The 24,435-nt window shown below is 42.6% G+C and overlaps 1 protein-coding gene across 1 annotated transcript in view; it reads right to left on the bottom strand.

Moving 5' to 3' along the window:
* The window catches only part of LOC126405458 (microtubule-associated serine/threonine-protein kinase 1-like), a 71,696-nt gene extending 49,084 nt beyond the window's left edge, over positions 1-22,612 (bottom strand). The window contains exons 1-2 of the mRNA XM_050069199.1: positions 21,746-22,612; positions 8,718-8,749 (exon numbers count right to left, since the gene is read on the bottom strand). Coding sequence (XP_049925156.1) covers positions 8,718-8,749; positions 21,746-21,784 — 71 coding nt within the window. The 5' untranslated portion in view covers positions 21,785-22,612. The remainder of the gene's footprint in view (positions 1-8,717; positions 8,750-21,745) is intronic.
* Positions 22,613-24,435: the final 1,823 nt, after the last annotated feature.

The following is a 24,435-nucleotide window of genomic DNA, read 5'->3' as shown; positions in this document are numbered from 1 at the left end:
GTCCACTTGTGATCGGATCACCCAGGACGCATGTTAACACCACGTATTAACAGAGCCGCTCTCACAGCTGCATGCAAACTGGATTCAGCATGTGGAGAAATAAAGCTTGACAGACCTGCCTCGCCTGGTTATGGCTGCAGAGCTGCGATCTGACAATTGTTCGGGGGTCAATTAGTGAACACACACACACACACACACACACACACAAATGCACACACATAAATCAGAGAAGACTTGCACGAAGACACCTCATGATTAAATGAGGCCCAATTCTTTCCTCACTTGACACGCATGAAAATACAGAAAGAATGAATGAAAGATAAAGGAGAGGGGAAAGAACAGGAAGAAATAAAGAGTGAAAGAGAGGCAGTCAAAGCGAGTATGCGTGTCTTGCATGCTCACGTAACCTTAGTGAGCTGGTCCCTAATGGAAGAGCGGACACAGATATCACCCCAGGGCCCTGCGCTCTCTCTCAGCCTCTCCTCCTTTCACCTCTCTCACAACCTCCCGCTTTTTCCACCTCCTTCACTTTCATTATCTTAATCATGCATTCACTTGTTCTGCTTTCTCTTCGAGCAGTGACTTTGGCTGTTCAGCAACTACAAGGTCTTAAACTTTACATATTAAACCATAGTCATTTTAGGTATTCAGCTCAATCCCCGTACACTGAATCCTCCATTTGATGCACATTTGCAGGATTTTTCAAACTGATCCCTCTTGGGGTTGAGCACCTCTGTAGGAGTACGGCAGGCATTAAATAGGGTGAGACAGACTTCCACGTTATTTCCATCTGTCTGCCCATGTGTCTGAGCTCAGGTGTGCTGTAGTGAGAGTCTCTGCTGTAATAAAAGCCGGTTTAATCCCTGATCAGCAGGGGAGAGTGAAGTCACTGCGAGAGACTCAGCACGACATCAACTGCTGCCGCTGCCGAGGAGAAAACCCCCAGCGCTTAAATGTCAGCTCAAATTTCCAGGCTGCTGACATCACTGTGATCAAAAGTATCAATGATAAGCACAAAGGAAAATAGTGCTCAAATTATTCATTCAGGAAATCTGATGATAAAATTGTCTTTGTGCAAATGCAGTTGCAAAACTTCAGCTGGGTAAAAACTTCTCCTCAAACAACCCATCAGATCATCAGACGTCAGAAAACATTGCTCACCATCAGTGAATCAGACTCCAGAAAAAAATCCATGGAAAAGTTGTACTCCTGCGTGACTCATCTGTGGCTCATGTAATCATCGATTGACCACTTCAGACGGTGAATCAGTCTACCTGCAGGTCTGCTGGAAAATGTCACTATGATGAGTCACTTCGTCAATAACGTTACATACACATCATCGCCAACAAAACCAGAACCAGCGCTGAAGATATAGATACAGATCTCAATCTCAAAGTTCTGGCTAACCCTCATCTTTAAACGCTTGCATGTTGCTCTGTTTATTTCTCTGACATATTCACAGATCATTTTCTCATGTTGGCATTAAAATCTAATGAATGATGATAGTTTAAATCATTCAAGATACACTTCTGTTTTCACATGAAATTTACCATTTGCATACTGTGTCTGTGTCTAAATGTACTACGTCAGTACAACGCAGTAAATTGACCTTTTTTTTTCCTCAAAAAACAAATGCACATGGTTACATATCGCCAACACTCGCACATGGTTGGGTTTAGAAAAAAAGACCAGGGTGCAGCTTTACAATCTTACAGGAAGTAAACACCGAGTGAAAGTCGGTGGTTGTTGGATTCATCCACCATCACTCCATCCCACCCTACTTGGACTTCTGCCGCCTTTGCTTTTGTTGTTGTCCCGCCGTGTTTCCTGACAGTGCCAGGTGCTGTTAAATGATCACGACAACCAGCCACGTATCTTGCTGATGTGAAAAGACAGCTTTTTTTGTTGGTGTCTGACCAAGCGACAGATTTCGACGACTTCAGAGTGAAACTAGGCTGTTAAAATTGAGCATTATGAGAGTATCTAGCTTCAGTATTTAGATGTGTATCCAAATAAAACAGGATAGGTAGGCGTGATATAACATTGGGAGGAATTTGATTTGATTGTTGAGAAGTGGGTGTGTCATAACAGTGAGGCCCTGATGGCGTTGATACAAGAATATGAAGAAACTGATTTTTTTTGTTGAATAGGTGCACAATATAGCAGAGGAGATGATCGAAATGGGTTTAAAGGACATTTTTTAATTCATCTCTACTTTAACATAACACTGACTTGCATATATATATATATATCACATTAGTACAATACCATGATTGCATATTGTGCAACTTTAAAGATTTTGCAATTTTCACATTGCATCCTTTGCAAGTACTTCATAAACTGATCTAACTCATATAAGCTGCCAGAACTTTAGTCAGTCCTGGGCAATAAAACTATCTCGAAAATGCATGTCTATGATGATGATAAACTATAGTCACTTTACTCGTTAGACAGACTGAGATGGATCCTAACAGCGTATCATACAGCAGAAGTTAACAGACAGCTGTCAGTCAATCACTCAGCGTTGTACACGGCCATTTTTCACTCCAAAGATTGTGCTGACATGAAGAGGAAGTGAAAATAGCGTGGACATAACGAAAAGAGGGGAAAATGAGTGGAAGTGAAGCTGAAGAAGAGCTCGCATTATCCTCAAAAACGGACTAAATTGTGGATAAAAAAGAACGTCAATGATCTGGAAGTGGGGGCGTCGGTAGCTTAAGGCCACTGAAGAAATTCCTGGTACTATTTGGGTGGCAGGAACTACTACAGGAACGTCCTCTCGTTCGGCCCTCACAACCGTCGTGTCTCCACTGAGAGGGCGGAGTACGCAGAAGGTTCCTGTAAAGTTACGGGCTGCCTCTGGATGTGACGTAATCGTTGCGCGACCATTTTGACCGGGGCAACGTAGGGATGCCGTTAGCCGATAGCGGTGTCTGTAATAACTCACTAAATGGTCCGTGAAAAAATATTTTTTCCAGCGGATGTCTTAGTTACAACATGATTGAGCTAACTGGAGTAATTTCATGTCGTATCTGACAACGGGAGGCTTTTAACAGATGACGTCCTGATGTTAGCTTTGCTGCTGCTGTTAGCTGTCTCTGTCAGCTGATGCTTTCTAGACATCATGATTTCCCAAAACTGAATAAATACCACACATAGCAACACAAAACTGCTTTGCTAGCTCAATCATGTTGTAAATAAGATATCCGCTGGAAAGAACAATTTTTTCACGGCCCATTTAGTGAGTTTTTTTACATGGCAGTGGAAGCTATATGAACGAGCTAACCCTCGTCTGCTGAGTTTTAAAAATGCCGGCTATTTTGTTGCTTTCTGTTGACGTCACATCCCGCCTTGAGTATATCCAATCAGCACCAAGTAATCCCCAAGTCCCAGCCAGGAGTCTTTCGGGGCCGTTCTGAGTACCTACCCCGAGGCAGGGACTTGTTTAGCCCCTGTAAAAGTTCCGGAACTCTGTCCCTCGGGGGTGGTTCCTGCGGTGGAGACACGCACCAACGGCCCCGGCCCCGTAAAATTACCCCGAAGTTCCTGCGGTGGAAACGGGCCTTTAGTGGATAGTGCCGGCGCCTGATGTATAGAGGCGATGCCTCGCTGCAGCGGTTGCAAGATTGACTCCTTGCTTGCAACCCTTTGCTGCATGTCGCTCCCCACTCTCTCTCCCCATTTCACACTGTCCTGTACATTAAAGGCAAAAAGCCAAAAATAATAATCTTAAAAAAAAAAAATTTAAAAAAAAATCTGGAACTGATTTGGCGATTTGAAAGGTGACGACACACAGACAAAGACGGTCTGCAAAATAATACATTGTCTGTTGGTGCCAACCAGGACAGGAAACACAACAAACCTTTTCCATCACCTGAAAAGGTGACGTCCCAGTGACTACACTGAGAACTGGGCCCAAACTGCAGTAAGTTCACCGACACGTTTTCAGCGGCTGAGCACTTCTGCTGCTGTGAGCAGCGCTAGCGGGGCTGCACCAAAACAGAAATCAATAGTGTCCTGTTTTGCCGCCATAACAGCTGCAGTGTCATACTTTCTAGCCCTAGACACGATGCCCATGAGCACCGTGTATTCAAAAAATAAACTAAAGTGCTAGACTGCAGGTAGGAGCTCCCAGGCAGGAAATATTCTTCTCAAACTGCTCTGCTCAGCTTTACAACGAGTGCAAAGGCAAGCTGGAGAATCATTTGGTTTCTTCAGGATACTTTTCAAACTCACAGCATTATCAAATTATATATCGTGATAAATATCAATCAATACAGGGAAAATTATCGTGATAATAACTTTTTGCCATATCGCCCAGCCTTACCTTTAGTGTTACAGTTTTTTGTAATATACTATAAATCTCAACATGCACACTCAGCAGGACAGAGCAGACATCTAAAACCAAGTTAGACAAACAGGCAAACAGTGACCTCACACACCAGTCACACTGTCAAAACAAGCCTCTTTGTAAAACACACTGCAGACTCACACAGAGGAAAGAAATTAGATGTAGAGAAAGAGGGGAACGAGTGAAGAGGGAGCCAGCGCTACCACACCTCACATCAAAGAAACCAAATCATCCCCACTCCGTCTCTGGCTGTACCTTTTAGTGCGTCGGAACATGCTGCTTGTGTTGGGTATCTAGGCGTAGCTCGGAGCAACAGGAGCAGCAAAAGCTGAGCGGCGAGGGAGAAAACAGTCACAAAGCAGCAGCTTTCTGCAAAAATGTCATCGCAGTGCAACGCATACTGTAGCTCCGAAAGCTTCAGATATGAGCTGGTGTCTGGGCAAGTGTGGGCAAGTAGCAAAGGAGGCAGACAGTGACAGAGAGGGAGGGATGGAGGGAGGGTGGGTCTGTTTTTAGCGAGGAATAACAAAAGGCAGCAGGGGATTGTGGGTCATTTTCTCAAGGCTAAGGTGCCATGGTACAAAGTGTAATTTATTTGAGGTTGTCTCTGTGCTCTGAAGGAACCTGATGGGGAGTTAAAAGCTTTTCACTGCAGGCTATGGACAACATGAATGGAGAGCAGAGAGGAAGGGGAGGTGAACTCGTCTCAGCAGAGCAAAGACGTGACTTTGGGACAAGGTGATGTGGACTCTTACATAACTGTGGAACAGATGTTGAATAGAGTCAAACATTAAAAAAGCACAACTGATGACGATGTATGTCACACACACGCACGCGGACTCTCTGAATGGCTGTTCACCCATGAATGGATGCAGAGTGAATGTGAAGCTCAACTCCACTGAGCTCATCTATAATGGATGTTGGGCTGATAGTACGAAGGAACACAGACTGAGTCCAAGTACTGGTGGAAAGTGAAAGACAACAGTGAGATGGAGAGGAGAACACAAACATGAGCTGGTCTGCAGCTTCATTTCATGTTTGATTACCCATGATGACTCGGGACGAGAGGACGGCAGGGAGAAGATGGATGGGGCAGGGAAATGGGAATGGGGTGGAGGCAGAGGTAGTGGGCTGTGACCACCAACACACACACACACACAGAAATACACCGAGACACACACACACACACACACACACACACAGATTTACTCTTACTCAGTGGAGCAAAGATAGTCTAATGAAACACTTAAGAGCCATATTAACATGCTGTAAGTCTTATTTAATACTCTCATCATAATAATCTGTGCATCCGTAATGGAAGGAGCAGCCAAGTTGCCAGAAGAAAATGTCGGCAATGTACTTTCCTGCAAACCACAAATATGTTACATATGTATGTTCAGAAATTGTATCCTATCTGGAGTCTGATTTGTGGGTCCATCATTGAGTTTGTGCCTGATACAAACAACAAAACCGGTTGTTTTTTAGCAACCCGTCACTGCCAGGACAGCGCCACGAAAGGCGACTGAGACATCCCTGCTTTTCCAGCGGGGATTGTGCCCCCTAAACCTGGTGTTTTACGCCCAAACATGATCTTTTCCTCACCACAGACGATTCGTTTTTGTGCCTAAACCTAACCACACTTTAACTACAGCCTTGTTGAATCATAAAGGTTCAATGCACAATAACATGCAAATGTAACATATCTGTGGTTTGCAGAAACGTACAATGCTAACATTTATCCTGGTGTCTGGGTAGAAATTAAACCCGCATTGATTTCTTTTTCGGCCACTTGGGAGTAGCGGGAACAATCTGTGTTGTATCACCTTTTAAGAAAAACAGTTGCCTATTTATACATTCAGCAGACATAGAGCAACATTGGCATTCATTTGAAGTCGTGTTTCTGGCTACCTAATGAATGTAAGGCCAATTTCCACTCTCTTTTAGCTCCATTTTTGGTCTCCACCAACTCCCAAGGGACATATCTGCCTCTTCAGCAGCCAGGATTTTCAAATTGTAAATCATGGTGTAATTAATTTTACCTTTTATAACTGTTTTCCTCTTCACTCTTTTATTGTAAATCTATTTTCTTTACTATGTTTTATATTTTATTGCTCTGTAAACACTTTAAATAACCCTGGTGTATGAAATGTGCCACACAAATAAAGCTACCATGCCTAGGTGCTCCACTACATTCACCAGCTGGTCACTAACTGTGTCTCTAACTGTTTGTTGCTGAGCAGGCAGTGGACAGTGTGTTTTTAGAGTTTACTCTATGACAGCAGCCGCCTCGGGTGACTGGTGACCACTGTGATGAGAGCTGGGAGACTCAACCACAACAATACAGCTGCAGAGTCAAATGATAACTCTCTGTGGGTTCAACACTATGCGTGAGCCTTTTTACATAATCATTTCATCTATTATTAAAGCGGAAGCAAACAACTTTTCCCCCTCTTGGATTTCTAGGTGGTACTACTGTTGGCGCAGCTATCGTAATGACAACTAGATCGCTTTCCTTAGAGCCTAAGAACTTCCAATAACATAGCACACACTCCATTTTGTTTTCCACACTCACACCGTCCACCATTTCTGCTACTGTGGATAGTAACTGAAAAATTGTACTGATACTCTTTGTTAACTGGAGATAGCTACTGATCGCTACTGGGGAAAACAATAGCACTATCCTCTCTCTGTTTTCGTAAGGCAATGGTTGATGCATTTCCTTTGTGCTGTAAATGAAGCCTTAATGTTCCCATAAAATCGTACCCACTGGCACACAGAACTGCATAGTGAAAGCAAGACTTGTGTTGTGTTTACAACGGGTGCGAATAAAACAATTCGGGCTAGTGAATTAGATGTAAAGTCAACGCAAAGATGTGCTTAGACGCAAATTCCTGCCAGGCGGTATGATGTAAGTGATGCAAATGAAGCGAAATTCGCAAATTAAGCAGCGTAAATGAAGCAGTGGCGCGATTTTGTGTCATACGCTTATTCGCAAGACCTGAAAAATCGAAACTTCAGCGACCTATTCACGCTGCGTTAGTCAATCAGCATTGAGATCCTCCGGGGACATAAGACAGCGAGGATGTACCGGCGGAAGTTCAATCACTGATTCAGCGATTTCATGTACATATGATGCAAGTCAACACAAAATATTATAGTGTTCAAACTTGCGCGAATAACATGACGTGAAAATTGGCATCCCATTTGGTGTGAACACATTACAGGGAACCAATCTAAATGCAGATGGTGTTATTATTTTATAGCTATTATATTATGCAATAACCATTTATTTCATACTGTTAAGTCAAAGCTACTTAAATATAAAAAAAACGATCAGCAGCTTCAAGTATCAGCAGTAAAAATGTACTTCTAAGATCAAAAGCAGCAGAACAACCCCCATGTTATATCATAATAGACTAGATTATTGGATTATTAATACTGATGGATTAATGTGTAAACAGTTTTTTACAATATATTTGTATAGTTGTTGGGAAGGGACTGTTAACTCGTATTTATACTACTGGCTAGTTTAATCCACAAAAATAAAACAAATTTATTTGTTCTTATTTTAAATCTCTCCCTGCAAAGCAACTAGAAACTACAGTGTTCAAACAAACACAGTAAATAGTTCAATATTTCCCTCTGAAACGTCTCTGTTTTCTTTTTTCCATCACTTCTTTGCTGCTTCAAAGCTTATTTTGTTTTGCCGTGGGTAATTTAACTGCGCTGTATGTTTTACTGCATGTCTGATTTACTGCCTTACTGTATTGTTTGTTTTTTTCAATCACTGTGTGTCTGGTTTTGTAGTTTATTTTCTGTACGTCTGTTGCCTGTGGGTTAGCTAAAGCTGAGCTAAAGCTGATTGCCAGTACACTGATAATGTGACAACCAGACAGCCTTAGAGCGTGTACGAGGCAGACAGACAGAGGAGCAGAAGATGGGATTTAAAAAACAGGGATAGGTTAAAAAAAGCTAAAGGGTGTAAAGGAAGCAGAGAGCAAAACAGAAACAGATTAATAACCAAGCAAAAGGAAGAGAAGAGGGGAGATAAAGAGGAAGGACGTGAGCGACTGGAAGAGGCAGAATGACTTCAGCACCATGGACAGCCTCCAGAGCTCCGGGCTGGCTTTAATCAGACTCCGACAGACTGCCAGCATCACTCCAGCCGACCTCGTCCTCATTCACACAAGGACCACGCTCTCCACACCATAAGCACCACTGAAGCATCCTCAGAGCTTTTCAACACACAGCGTGCGACTCAAGCTCAGCTGCTCGTCTAGGTGTGATGTTTTTCTGTCATGGAGGGAGCCAGTGTCTCCCCAGAGAGGAGGGAGAAGAGGGAGGGATGAACCAAGGTAACACTCACCTGCTGCTCTTGCGAGGCAGTGGCAAATCCTTCTGGAAGAAAGACAAAGAAAAAGAAAAAGAAAAAGAAAAGAGATCAGGTACAAAAAAAAATCTAACATACACATTAGCAATACAGACACGTGATTTCAGTGTTTCCCGCAGAATTTGAAACTATTCAGCAGCAGTTTGTGGAACTTTGAGTCGTGGAGTGAATAACAAAGCTGATCAGATCAGACTGATGGATGAGAGGAGTAGCTGCTGCAGAGGCAAATGTGTAGATCCAGCAAAATGCACCTACCGTTCTGCTGTTCCGTCTGTACCACAGTACGCCCTGTGCTCCGACAGTGTGGTGCAATGAATACTTGAACAGTACATATATTTCAACAGCGCTCCTAATAAGCTGTCCAGCTGTATGGGAAACCTTGCACTTACACCCCATGACTAGTAACTGGCTTTTTTCACCAAAAATCTTTTTAAGAGCATCTTACTCCTTAAATTTGCGACCCAATCACTACAATAATCACTAGATGGAATTGTGCGTTTCTGCAAACCACGAATACATTACATTTGTGCGTTATTATGTAGAGAATACGTTGAAACTTAACGTTTCTTCACGCACAATGCTGTGGTTAATGTGTGGTTAGGTTAGTCAGGAACTGCAGCAATGTCTCGGGTAAAAACAAACGCTTTTTGTGGCACTATCCTGGTGGGAAATGCAGCAATGTCTCAGTAAAACATCAACCACATTTTGTGGCACTATCCTGGTGGGAAATGCTGAAATGTTTAGATAAAAACAACCGTTGTTTGTTGGGCTATCTTTCCAGGAAACACAACCATGTTTTGGTAAAAAACAACCACTTTTTGTGGCACTACCCCGGCAGGACATGCAGAGATGTTTTGTTAAAAACAACCACTTTTTGCGGCACTATCCTGGCAGGACATGCAGAGATGTTTCGTTAAAAACAACCACTTTTTGTGGCACTAACCTGGCAGGAAACGCAGCAATGTCTCGGTAAAAAACAACCACTTTTTGTGGCACTATGCTGGCAGGACATGCAGAGATGTTTTGGTAAAAACAATTACTTTTTGTGGCACTATCCTGGCAGGAAACGCAGCAATGTCTTGGTAAAAAACAACCACTTTTTGTGGCACTATCCTGGTGGGAAATGCTGAAATGTTTAGATAAAAACAACTGCTGTTTGTTGGACTATCTTTGAAGGACACACAGCCATGTTTTGTTAAAAACAACCACTTTTTGTGGCACTAACCTGGCAGGAAACGCAGCAATGTCTCTGTAAAAAACAACCACTTTTTGTGGCCGTAGCAGAAAATGCAGCGACCTTTAGTTAAATATAACTGCTTTTCGAGGCACTATACCAGCAGGAAACACAGTGATGACTCGCTAAGAAAAACAGTTTCATTGTTTTTTCATCTCAAAAAATGGCCTGCCTCTGTCGTTTAGCATGATACCATGTATGTAACCATAAAGTGCAAGACCCCTTTAACAGGGCCCTTGCTTTAAACCGAGTCAGCTGGAAACATTAAAAGTCAGCCAGAGATAATGTTTTCAATCAACTCACAGACATACTGTGAAGCTAGCTGATGTAGCTCACTGGGTAAAGCAGATAAAATCTGCCAGCAACAGCTCTCAGTTCAAGCAGCAAAATCTACAGTCTCTGGGCTTGAAAAGACGCTGCTTTTGTCTACGTCTGTCTGAAATCAAAGACCTATTGTTTTGAAAATTTACTAAGAATTTTGAGCAGTTAATCCACTACTGCTTTCCTCATTGAGCCTGACAGGCCTCGCAACATGAGCTGAGCAGGGTGGGGCTGAGTGAGCGGTTAATTACTACCCAGTGAACCTGGGGCTTTTGGAGGCCCCTGGGGCTCCTGGGCCGTGGAAAACTTACCCAGCTGGTATATCCACTAACAAGGTAATAAATGCCACTGTATGTACATGACGTATTTGCATGTGTGTTTGTTTTCAAACCAGTCAGGCTGTTAATTTCTGCCACTGATTTGAGCCAGGGCTAATCTCCTGAGTCCAGATGGACAGAGTACATCGAGCAGCAGCAGCAGACACTCACTGCACCGAATGAAAACAGTGTGAGCGGAGCCAGATCTCATGCCAGCACAGCCTGGCTCTTTACAAAACCCTGCATGCTGAGATAGGAGGAAGAGGGAGGGCGCAGAGGGTGTAAACAAGGGTGGAGTAGAGGCTGAGAGAGAGGAGAGATCATGCTTTCATGCCCACAGCCTTACCCTTGAGTCTGGGTACTCTGGCTCTATGTGTGTGTGTGTGTGTCTGTGTCGTAATAACCGTCTCAGATGTGAGCCATCACACAGTGTATAGCAGCAGATGCAATTAATGCATTAGCTGCCTCACACGTTCCCCTGTCACACGCAGGGTAATGTTGTTAACGTGCTGTTAGCGACGCATCGACCGCCTTCTAACCACAGTCAATGCAATTATTACGTTAACCTTCAGATAAAGATTGTGTGTGTGCCTGTGTGTGTGAGCATGATCTCCACTGAAGCACAAAATAAGTGTTACAGTGTGGCTGCCTGAAAGCTCAGCGTTACAAGGACAAACCTCCGACACAGCAGAGTGTTTTTATGCTGTCAGTCACCATCCACGAGGTTGAGTCTATGTCACTGATAACAGTTACCTCCAGAGAAGAAAGCTGAGTGGTGAGGCACCACAAGAGAGCGGGAAACACTCAACCGATGAGAGGAGTAGAAAATAATAATCTCGCCTTCTTCATAAGCCAGTCACAAGCTACACAGACGTCTCACTGCATGTCTCGAGGGTTTATGTGTTAACAGAGACAAATCCCTCCTTACAAGGTCAACTGAATATTCAACCTATTGATCCCTCTTCACTTTGTCCTTCATTGATCAGGCTAATTGACCCTGAGTTGTCAGAGCTCAGAGGAAGATGATTTACAAGAGCCAGAGGCACCGAGAAAGGCTTCCCACTGATGAGGAGGGTTAACTGTTCAAACAAACCCTGACTCGACCTGACAGTCAGTGCTGCTGTTACAGAGCAGCTACACAGTGTAAACACAGCTACATGAAGTCTCAGCATGTCATATGAAATACAATTAATTTTTACATGTGGAAATACAATTTTCAAAGTCTCAAAATATATATAATTATTAGATTGATTTAATCGCCTAACTTTAGTCTACTTTTTAGACCCATCACTGTGTTTCCTGCCGGGATAGTGCCACGAAAAGCAGTTGTTTGTTACCGAGTCATTGCTGCATTTCCTGCCGGTGTAGGACCACCAAGAGCAGTCATTTCAAAGAGACAATGCTCCCTTTTCTGCCAGAATAGTGCCACAATAAACTCTTGTTTTTCAGCGAGACATTGCTGCGTTTCCTAATGGGATAGTGCCACAAAAAGCGGTTGTTTTTTACAGAGACAGCGCTGTGTCTCCTGTTGGATTAGTGCCAAATAATAATAGTTGTTTTTTACAGAGACATCACTGTATTTCCTGCTGGGATAGTGCCAAAAATAGGGATTGTATTTGACAGACACATTGCTGCGTTTCCTGCCAGTATAGGGCCGCCAAAAGCCGTAATTTTAAAGAGACAACACTCCGTTTTCTTCCAGGATAGTGTCACAAAGAGTGGTTGTTTTTACCAAGGCATTGCTGCGTTTCCTGTCGCTATAGTGCCACAAAAAGCAGTTGCTTTTTAGCAGTCATTTTAAAGTGACAATGCTCCCTTTAATGTCAGGACAGTGCCACAAAAAACGGTTATTTTATACTGAAACATTGCTAGGATTTTGCCCCCAAAACTGGCTATCTTAAGCCAAAACACAATCTTTTCCCAACCATAACCAAGTGCTTTTGGTGCCTAAACCTAATCACACGTTAACCACAGCATTGTTAAAGGATACAGAAACTAATATACAAACGTAATCTATGGTGTGGTTTCTAGAAATGTACAATGCCAACATTTACGAAATGGGAAATTGGCTGCAATGTCCTCCTTCAGCTCAATAGTGCACTGTCAATGTAAAGTGCTCATATTGTTTTAAGTGTCTGACAAAGAAAGAAAGCACAATCTGGTCTGTTTTGTATAACCAAGTATCGTTCAAGGAGAAGTCTTATTCTGAATTCTCGGGAACAAACTGAACGGGTCAGGCTAAAGCTAAAGGAAAAGGTTTTATTTTACTGTTGTGATCCTTTTCATAATGTTGTCAGAGACTTACAGTAACAAACTGAGCCCGTCAGTGGCAAAAACAAGCACTTTTACTGAGGCATACACTAAAGAGTATATAGGCATACATTTTGTATATCTTTAGGAGGTACTGTCTGCATTGCAGTCGTATAAAAACAGGACTGTTTTGCATAACTAGTCAATTTAGAACTAAATACAAAAAGAAAATCCAAATGCATTAAACCTGTTGGTGGAACAGACTGCTATACCTCTTTTGTATCTGAATCCAGACCTGTGAACATCTGCTCACTGTCTGTCTGATGTCCCTCCCGCGGGGCTCTTTAATGTTCAGGCATGTCTAGACAATAAAAAGAACCAGTTGGCACATTAAACAAAGTGCAGCCGTCCACTGCTGCCTGAAATAATGAATAGGCGCCTTGAACATGAAGCTTCCGTATTCCCTTCCTCACATCGCGTCCTTCTCTGCTTCAAGGTTGCACTCAGTAAACAAGAAAATGCAGAGTTGTAACTGAGCGTCTAAACTGTGCAGTGAACTGTAGATTACATCCCTGTGCTGCGGCAGCTCCATTATTAAATCCTCAGGTGACATGGCCTTTATTAACCCAGTAAAAATTCCATTAAAGCGGGCCTCTGTCACCCCATTTACATATTATAATTCTCAGTAATCAGTGTCACAAAGTATCTCCCTGAATTCACCCTCATAATCCTCAATTCCACTTTAATTTGTAAAAAGGTGACAAAAAGACGACTCATTTCCCAATTCCAATCTAGACTTTGTCAGCAGCCATTGTGCCAGGAGACTAACACACCAGTCTGCCTTTGTGACTCACAGCCTCAGCATTTTCCACAAAGTAAAGAACAAGCCGACGACATATCGTTCAGGAAATATCATCCTCGCTCCTACGACATCTTCTGAAGCCTGGGTTCTCTGTGACTTCGCTCTCCTGTGGTATAATTAGTGTGTCAGAATGCCAAGGCGTATTGCTCATCACATGGCTGCGTTCCCCACGTCACCGCATGTAAAAAAAAAATGTTTTAAAAAAGCATCATCTCAGGCTGACGTGTGGAGAGCTCTGAGTCCCACTAATGGAGTCTGGCGGTGGTGGAGGGTGACTGACAACAGATGGGAGGCTCTGTCACAAACATGACATGCCCACCGATCACAGATTAGCAAACAACACACTTCCACAGTATTTGCTCTCCTCTCTGACAGGAGCGGCTGCTCCTTTTTTTATCCAACTTTAGCTGCGTCCTCTGGGGGAGCGAGCTGAGGTTTGAGCTTCTGAGCGATTGTCTGATCCCCTTTTAGTCCCAGGCGATCACACTGACAGGAGGCTATAGGAGTTATGTGTTTATGTGCAGAAGTCTCACTGGAGGGTGACTGTGCCACTGTCATGTAATGTCTCTGGTGTATGTATGAGCATTTTGCCTCCAGATTTGTGTTTACAGATACAGATTAACGTTGGGCTTTTTGGTATCTAACCTGCAGATGTCCTATTTCTGTCAAAGCATGTTCACTCTGACAAATAACACATACAGTGCATGTGTATGTGGGTTTTTTTAATGGTTGCCTCTTGTTTTGAGCCACTCTTGATGCATCCTTTGTTAAAAAAACTCAACCTTAGGCAAGAATGTACGCGGACTAAAAAGGATGTTGAAATTTAAGTTATTCTTATAAACCTTAACTGCAAATATTTTTTCTTTTGTTTTCTTGCACCAGTGGACAAATGTTAATTTAAGCATTAACAATGATGCTAATAAGATTAACCTGGGATGCTATATTTCCCATCCATTCAGCAATCAACATCCCTCCATTCATCTATTCATACACAACCCAATCTCCAGAATAAACATTTGCACTGTATGTTTCTGTAAGCCACAGACATGTTACATTTGTATGTTATTATCTGGTGCAGTGGTTTTCAAACTTTTAGTGCTCAAGAAACAATCTCAAGGGACAGCTGTATTTATATCTGTGCACAATCTCTTCTTATCACTGTTATCATGACATAAGTATCGGCCCAGTTGTATACTGCTATAGTTATGTATGGTTATCACAAAATCCCATGGCACACCATCTGAGAACCACTGACATAGTGGATGCATGGAAATTTTACATTTCTTTATGTTTCATAACACTGTGGTTTAGGTACAAAAAACAGTTGGTTATGGTTTGGAATAAAATATCCAGGTTTAATGGCAGGAAACACAGCAATGTCTCAGTAAAAAAAAAAAAACAAGCTTTTTGTGGTAATATCCCCTCAGGAAACACGGCAATGGATCTGTAAAAAACAACCGATTTTCCAGGCACTGTCCCGGCAGGAAACTCAGCGTTGTTCTGCTAAAAAATATAACCACTTTTCGTGGCACGATCCTGGCAGGAAATGGAATGTCTTGGCAATGTCTTGGTAACGCGGCAATGTCTTGGTAAAAAGCTAACAACTTTCCAAGCACTCCAACTGGAAATGCAGCAATGTCTTGGAAAGAAAACTACCACTTTTCATGACCCTATCCCAGCTGACAACGCAACGATGTCTCGGTAAAAAACTACCGCTTTTTGTGTTAGTATCCCCGAAGGAAACATGGCAATGTCTTGGTAAAAAGCTAACACTTTTCCAGGCACTATCCCAACTGTAAATGCAGCAATGTCTTGGAAAAAAAACTGCCACTTTTCATGACACTATTTCAGCAGGAAACCTGAAAATGTCTCCATGAAAAATGCTTTTTGTGGCAGTATCCCAGCTGGAAACCTAAAAATGTCTCTATGAAAAACAACCGATTGTCATGGCACAATTACAGTAAGAAATGCAGTGATGCCTGTGAAAAAAAATGCTTTTTGTGTCACTATCCCAGCTAGAAATAGTAAAAAACAACCACTTTTCATGGCACTATCATGGCAGTAAATGCAACGATGTCTCTGTCAAAAACTTTCATGGCAAAACAGCTAAATGGGACGCTAAAAAACTCGTTTGGAAGCCAAGAAGCAGCTGGAAACACAGTGATAACTCACTAAATAAAGACCACTTTTGTCATTTGTTGGTCCAGAACAGTGGTCTGCAGTGGTCTTGCCTAGCTGTCATGCCATCCACCATTCCCTCAAGTCAGCTCATATACTATGTCACCTCAGAAACACTGACGTGATACGTATCAAACTTACAGATGTAACATATCTGTGGTTTGCAGAAATGTACAATGCCATTCATTCAGAGTCAATCAAAAAGCCAGATGCTAAACATGTCGATGCAGGCAGCAAACCATAACTGAGGCTTTACGTCCAGTGAATTCTGTCTCCTGGTACACGTTCCTCTGCCATATGACAACTGAACAAAAGGTCCTCTGCTGTTGTGTCCTTCAAGTCATCTTGTCTGCACTAAAGGAATAAAAAAGCCCCAGTAATAATGAAATGGCATTAAATGAGCTGCGTGCCTGTGAAGCATACTGCTGCTCTGTCGGGATAAACCGGCCAGTCCTATCATTCTGTGGACACACTGCAAAAGATAAATGGTAGGGAGTCGGCCTGCAGAGGAACAATGGGGATCAATCAGGGATTGTCCTGCTGCCAAGAGACAGAGACCGGACCAGTCATCATCTGTAGCACAGACTGACTAACTGAGCTGTGCCTGACAGATGGAAAAGGCAGAGGGGCTGATGGGTGTCATGAATACTAGATGGTCTGGTGCTCGTTATGCAGCCATTCAGGCTCCGTCATTGTTACTGTGTGAACCACAGGAACACATTAAAAGATGTTTCTGCTCGGATTCTGTATTTTAGTTTGTTTTGTGTACTTATTTGATTAAAACTGTACCTACAAGAACGAAGTTTATTTTTTGAAAGCAATAGCGCCCCCTACATTAGTGTTTTCCAGGGGGTGTGAATATTTGATCCCAAATTATACATCAGTACTGTTGATTAGTCCAAAACCTTTGTGAGCAGGCAATTGATGTGTTCATAATATTCAGCCCTGTCACCAGGCGAAAATGTTGGCATTGTATGTTCCTGCAAACTGACTACGTTTCCGTAAAGGTTTCTAAAGTGACACAGTAAATGAGCTGACTTTGTCATGTGGAAACACCTGTAAAGCTGTAGACCACTGCAGACCAACAAACAAACACAGAGGTTTTTTAGTGACCCATCACTGTTTTTCCACCAGAAATTGTGCCACAAATACTGGTTGTTTTTTACTGAGACATTGCTGTGTTTGCTGTCCGTATACTGCCAGCAAAACCAGATATTTTTTACAGAGGCATCCCTGAATTTCCTGCCAGGACTGTACCACCAAAGGCAGGAATTTTAAGCCAAATCCTAATCTTATCCTAACCATACACGAGTGGTTTTTCTGTTAAAAACGATATCTCCATCTGTACCAACACAACCGCTAATGTGATGAGCAAGCAACTAGTGAGAGTGCGGACATAATAACTGTGCACAGGGCCCTTTGACCTTTACCCTACACACTGGACTTAAAAGTGAATAACTTATTAAGTTATTAACTAAAGGCTACACATGAATATGACATGACATGCTCCAGTCAACAGCACATCCAGAGGCCTGAAGCTTAAGGCCCTGGCACACCAAGCTGACGTCTGAGAACTAGCAGCGACGAGAGCCCCCTGCTAACATGTCTCAGCTTAAAAGTTGCACATGGAAACACCAAACCGCCAACCAACAAGCGGGTATGTTCTGCGCCTGTGTGAGAGGACATACCCCTCCATACCAGCAGACGGCCGTCATCTGTAATTGTCATTCAAAAAGGGAAACGGGAAGACTGTCTTGATGCTAGTTAGCCAGTTAGCACATTAACAACACATCCAATGCTGCGTGTGAACAGAGCACATTAATCATGTGCCAGTGAACAATAACACAAACCATCAGGAAACATTTCTGCTAAAGAGCTCCATGGCTGAAAAAGCAATCTCACTTTATATAACTTTTTTTTTTTTTTTACCTCACCCTTTCAACTTCAGTGTTTTGTTTACTTTCCTCACTTCCGTCTCTATTCTGGTGCACTGAGCTGAACTGCCAATCACAGTGACTTCAATTACAATGGGCTTCAACATAGTGAATCAGCAGAAAAAAGGCCAAGTAGTGCCACGAGGGCCAACAGTGCAGGACACACCATACCAACGAGGGCCACAGACACTCACCAATAGCCCAACTTTGACCGTCAGCTGACCATCAGCTTGGTTGTCCTAATTTTTGTCCTCAAATTTGCGCTATAGCTGCATTATCACTGCAGTTTATATTCCATTACATAAAAAGTGTGCATCTTTTCATATAGATAACATAATCTTTTAAACCTAATAAAATGTTAAAATATTTGCTTTGTATGGTAGCCCATACGTGTGTCAGCAAGCTAAATGCAGCGTCACAAAGTGCAGCAGAAACGGAAATGTTCATTTCCCATTAGTCATGCTGAAGCAGTGCATCATGGGTGTGACCCTTGACCCCAACTGCAGGGGGGTGGGGTGTGTCACCATATGGTGCTGAGAGAATGATTTTGTGTGTGTGTGTGCGTGTGTGTGTCAGAGAGAGTGGCGGTTGGGATGATGAGACCCAGGGGAGAGACAAGGCGGTTGAATAGGACACGCACATCAACGCACAGTTTTATAGACACACACACACACACACACACACACACACACACACATGATGACATAGGTATAAAACTCCATGCAAATAAGATGAAATGAATACATAGGAAGAATCTCTCTGCACACACACACACACTAAATCACTGTGCTGCCTATATCTATAAAATGCCAGTGACTTTGTGAGTCTGACTCTATGATGATTAATTCCCTCGCAGCTCCTGTCATACATCACAGCAGCAGAGCAGTGAGCTGAGCGCTGGGGATGATGAGACATGAAACCATCAGCACACCTCACTACTAATCCTCCCTTGATTCCTTCAGACCCTCTTTCCTCTCCCTCACAGTAATAGGGGTCAATTTACCTCAGAGCAGCTCAGAGCCGCGGCTCCATTCCTCTTTAATATAACGCACCATATTAAAGAAAATAAATGCACGTACACTCGCGTGCACACGTGCCTGCAGGAGGCTGCTCTCCGCCCGGCCTGCAGGCTGCTCATCTCCACTCAGTTCACTTGACTGACTCACACAAAGAGGGGGGGGGGGGTTGTATGACCCGTGGTTAAGCAGGCTGCTTCATAATGGATGAACGCAGTCATTTGAACACGTCATATCAGTATGCATGAGTGACGATTCATTACCAGCATTAGAGACTATAGAGCCTGTTATAAGCTTAACTAAATAAATATGATCCTGAGGTGAGCTCATCGTACGAGCACATCACAGCAACGCTACAAGGCTGAATATCACATGGATGTGACATGTATTTATTATTTAAAAAAAAGAGGTTACTCATACAGTCACCACCTGAGACACTGAGTGACCTCACTAGGAAACATACAATAACAAGACTGCCTTTGTGTGGAAGCATCATGATTTTATTCTCTTACTGTAATACTGCAATTAGAGCTGAAAGGACTGGCTTAATTAATCGAATAATAGCAAACTGTTTTAATTAGGGCTGGGCAAAATATTGATATTATATTGACATTATGATATGAGACTTGATATCTTAGATTTTAGATATCATAATGTTAGGCTGCATTGCAGTAAAGTAATGTAATATTCTGAATTGACTGACTGTTCTAGCTGTTACATTACTTACCCACGTAGTTGTTATATCCACATTACTGGTGACTGTTTATCAAAAATCTCATTGTGTAAATATTTTGTGAAAGCACCAATCGAATTTGAGGAACTGGGTCAGAAATATAGTGATATTTTAGCCCTAGTTTTAATAGCCAAAGTCAATTTTTAATCTAAAATGCCAAACATTTGATGGTTGCCACTTTTCCCATCAACTCTGAGGCTGATCGGATTAAATCTCGAGGAGGAGTTCGTTAAAGTACGACCCCTGGAAATGGCCGAAAATGCACAAAAGTGACACAGTAAATTCAAAATGGCTGACTTCCTGTTGGGTTTAGAGCATTGCTCCAAGAGACATTTTTGTATGTCTTGGGCTTTTACATATGCCTACCAATTTTCATACCTCAAGGAAAAACATACTGCAGGGGCTGCTCTGTCAAAATTTTCTGGGGAGTGCTAGTGAGCCATCTTGGCACATAAAAAGCATGAAAATCAAATCAGACAAAATGTGTGTGCCAAGTTTCGTGAATTTTCAAGCATCCCGTGCCCATTAAAAACAACTTCCTGTTTTTTATATCAATATACTGCCCAGCCCCAATAAGACCACTCAATATCGATGTATATGGTCAGAAATATCGTGATACTTGATCTTCTCCATATCACCCAGCGCTAATTTTAATAACCAAAGTCAATCTTTAATAAAAAATGCCAAACATTTTTCATTGCAGCTTCTCCAGTGTGACGGTTTGCCACTTTTCCAGTCTAACATCAAATTAAGGTGAACAGCTTTGGATTTGGACTGTTGGCCAAACAAAGAAAAGCTGTTTGATGACATCACCTCTGCCTCTGTGAAATGTCTATCCTCACTTTTTACTATTTCCTGGATGTATTACAGACTAAAGGACTAACTGACCATTCAAGAAAAGAGTTAGCAGCTTAATCAATTAGAAAAATAATTGGTTTATGCAATATATGATTTGAAAGTGTAAGTACTAGGGCTGGGCAATATCCTGATTATATCTATATCTTGATGTAAGACTAGATATCGTCTTACATTTCGGATATTGTGACATCATAAGTGTTGTCTTTTCCTGGTTTTAAAGGCTGCATTACACTTAGCAGACTGTTCTCACTGATCTGTCATTTCCTTTTACCTACTTAGTCAATATATCTACATTTATGATGATTATTTATGAGGGTATTTGGTCAAAAATATCATGATGTTTGACTTTCTCCATACTGCCCAGCCCTATTTATAATAACCAAAGTCAATCTTTAATAAAAAATGCCAAACATTTCTGATTGCAGCTTCTCCAGTGTGAAGGTTTGTCACTTTTCCCAGTCTAACAATTCAATGAAGTGAACATCTTTGGATTTGGACTGTTGGCCGAACAAAGAAAAGCTACTTGATGACATCACCTCCACCTCTGGGATGTTTTGATGTCCACTGTTGACTATTTCCTGATATTCTACGGACTAAAGAACAAACTGAATATTCAAGGAGATAATCAGCAGATAAATCAATAATGAAAATAACTGTCAAGTGCAATATCTGACTGGAGAGTGTATCTACTAGGGCTGGGCAGTATCCTGATTTTATCAATATATTGATATGAGACTAGTTGTCGTCTTAGATTTCAGATATTGTAATATCATGTGTTGTCTTTTCCTGGTTTTAAAGGCTGCGTTGAAGTGATGTAATTTTGTGAACTTAGTAGACTGTTCTAGCTGCTCTATTATTTGTCTGTACCCATTATCAAAAAATAACCCTAAAATATTGCCACAAAATCAACACTGAGGAATTCTGGTCAAAAATATTGTGATATCTGACTTTATCTATACTGTCTAACCCTATACAGTATCATAGCAAGGCTATATTCATCTCATTAATACCACGACGTGAAGGCCATACTATAACGTAAAATAAGCTTAAGAGTCTCTATGGAAATGGCATGTAAGTACATTAATAGGTTCAACTTGGTACCATGAGGATTTCTTTAATCTCGTAGCCTTAAAATCCAAACTGTAAACAACAACAACTCGTCAGTAGGAATGCATAAAGAAGCCAGTGGACTGTTGGTGTCTGGCAGTGGCCTACAGCTGGAAACAATGGGAGGGGATTTTTGTAAGAGACACATCAGAGGGTGATGATGTCCAGCCTGCTGTGCGGCCAAACCAGCTCACCTGCAGCCTCCGGCGCCGGATTATCCCCGAGTCATCCATGGCGCAATGAAGAAGCGGGGGTTTCCCCTCACCAAAACAATCTCTTGACCCCCCTCACTGTTCAGTGATTATGACCCGGCAGGGCTGCGGCATCCACCGGGGCTCCAGTTCACACCCGACCTGCACAGCAGCAGCAGAAACAGCGTCCTGGCGCACAGGAGCCAAAAAGGCGCACACAGTGTCACGTCGAAGAAGCCCAGAAAAACACACAAATGTCAAGCAGTCCCATTCTGTGTGGTTAAAAATGTCTCTGAAACAGCAGCAGCAGTGCTTCTCTCTCAGCTCCACTTCTGACCTGTGTCTCAGGGTTGCCAGTCATGCTGCTGTCTCTGCGGTCTGCGCTCCCTCCCGGAGCATCCTTGACATTTTGCCAGAGGTTTGTGCGCTTTGATGCTGTCAAGAGGCCCGAGCAGTCACTGCAAACACAATGCACATGTAGGATCCGCCGAAACCAACTTCTCCTGTTGTTCCACAGGAATCTCCCGAAGAAACGTGAGCTCCTTCCCACATTTGGCCACAAAGGACAACGTGTTCAGAGCTCAGCGCGGGGCGAAAACAAGCAGGCGGTGATTTTACACACTACTGCACCGTAGTTGAGCAGCGGTGGTCGGAGACGCGCTTCATCCTTGAGCCCCTCGGTCGGGCTGACATTGCCGCTGATTCGCCGCGGAGGAGCCTGTCTGGTCCCGTACACATCACCGGGGGTGAGGAGAGCGCCGTCCTCCCTGTCGTTCCTCCTCTACAAAAGCACATAAAGTTGAAACTCTTATCCGATTCATTCATCCATCCGTCGCTCCTCAACCTTCACTTCCTATGAACCCGGTGACTGGACGGGGCGACAGCAGCAACGCGATATTTGTAACCCCTTCCCTGGGATTCCCTCTCGCTCCTCCTCCTCCTACACACTCAGCGGAGAGTCCCTCCTCAGATGAGTGAAGGAGCATCCAACCAGCAGATACAGTCACACTGCATGGGCTCAGATATGATGAGGGCTTTTTAAACACATCGTGTAGAGACTATTGCTGCTTTCATAGGCGCAGCATGGGTCAGAAGGTTCAAGCTCACATTTAGGACACCCAAGCTTTACATACAACAACATGCATGTGTGATCATGTGAATGGAGCCACATTCAGCACCTCAGACAGCGACACAGGATTCACAGGTGCACCACAGTGTGTGGAAAGTTGCCCTACATTACAGTAAAGTGCCATAATTTGAGCTCATGTAACCTTCAGTAACAGTAAGGGTTAATCTAACACTATACTTTAACTATTTAGTAAATATCTAGAAGACTGATTTGAAAGGAAACGTGATGCCATAACCCCATTCATAACCACGACTAACAAACATTAGAGGAATGTAGGTTCATTCAAGGGTTGATTTAGTCACACAGAGCTGCACTTTGATGGTAAAGAGTTAGCCTAGAGGATCATACTGTGGGGAAAGCTGCAGAAAGTTTAATTTATTATAGTATTGGTAACAAAAACGAGACTTAAAGTCTACAATATGTAAAATAAACATATAACTTGGGCCTATGAAGCTAGGTTACACCCCACAGGTGGTTAGCCTAACGTTAGCTTACTTTAGCATACAGACCGGAAACAGCTAACGTTTCTCTGGCTCCGTCCAAAAGCAACCTACATATCATCCAATTTATATTTTTGTTTAATATGTTTTAAAAAAGTGTAAAACCTGCCCAGATAACCATAGCGCTAGCTAGCTTGGTTAGCACGGTGTATTTACAGCTATGGCTAACTGTGCTAATGCTAATGCTAACTTCCGCTAGCGAGAAACAGGCTTCAAACCATTAAAACAAAATGTACTCACCAGAAAACCTGAATATCCGACTCCTTCAAGGATCCTTTAGTTCAACCAAACACCGAACAAGAGTTTATAGGCGACTATAATGCTACAGTAAACTTTTATGAACTTTGAATACTGAAATAGCGACAGCTTAGGCTACAGCTAACTCACTAGATGGCGCCGTTGCCCTGGCAGTTCACACTGTTTGTCCCTGGGAGGACACCATAGTTTTTAGTTTTCTCAGTTTAGGACGCCATGTTTTTCAAAGTTTACTTCCACTTCCCTGCATACAGAAGCTTATTGCATTCACTTGACAAATAAAAAATAATGATCTGGTTTATTGAGTAATTTTTTCAGTTTTTCGTGGTATTTTTTTTGTTTTTCGGGGTAATTTTTCTGTTTTTCTGAGCATTTTTTTTTTTTTTTTTTTTTTACACATATACATACATTGCCGAAGGCGATTCCGGCGCCTCAGCTGCACTCCCCGTGGATCCAATATTTTCATCAGTCTCCTGATCGTCTCCTGAGTCACCACGTAGCCAGCCTGAATACATTTCAGATGCATCATCTTGTATCCATGGAGCTTGCCATATGTGTCCAACTGATTCTGGAGAAACACTGCAGTGTCCAACAGATCTGAATGGGCTTTTCGTCTGAACAACCGCAAAGTCTTAAGGTGCCTGCGTAAAGTTGACAAACTAATGATAACACCATCTACTGTATATGACTTAAAGACAAGAGTATCTCCCAGTGTCTCAAACCCAAAACAAAGTAAAAGTGGATCAAACTAAACAAGTGGGTCATGTTTGCTTCCATTATATCGAGCTCTCAAGAAAGGAATGAAAGCA

Source organism: Epinephelus moara, chromosome 18, assembly GCF_006386435.1.
Source record: "Epinephelus moara isolate mb chromosome 18, YSFRI_EMoa_1.0, whole genome shotgun sequence".
Classification (NCBI taxonomy): domain Eukaryota; kingdom Metazoa; phylum Chordata; class Actinopteri; order Perciformes; family Serranidae; genus Epinephelus; species Epinephelus moara.
Note: the sequence above shows the minus strand (reverse complement) of the source record. Positions and strands in the feature narration are given on the sequence as shown.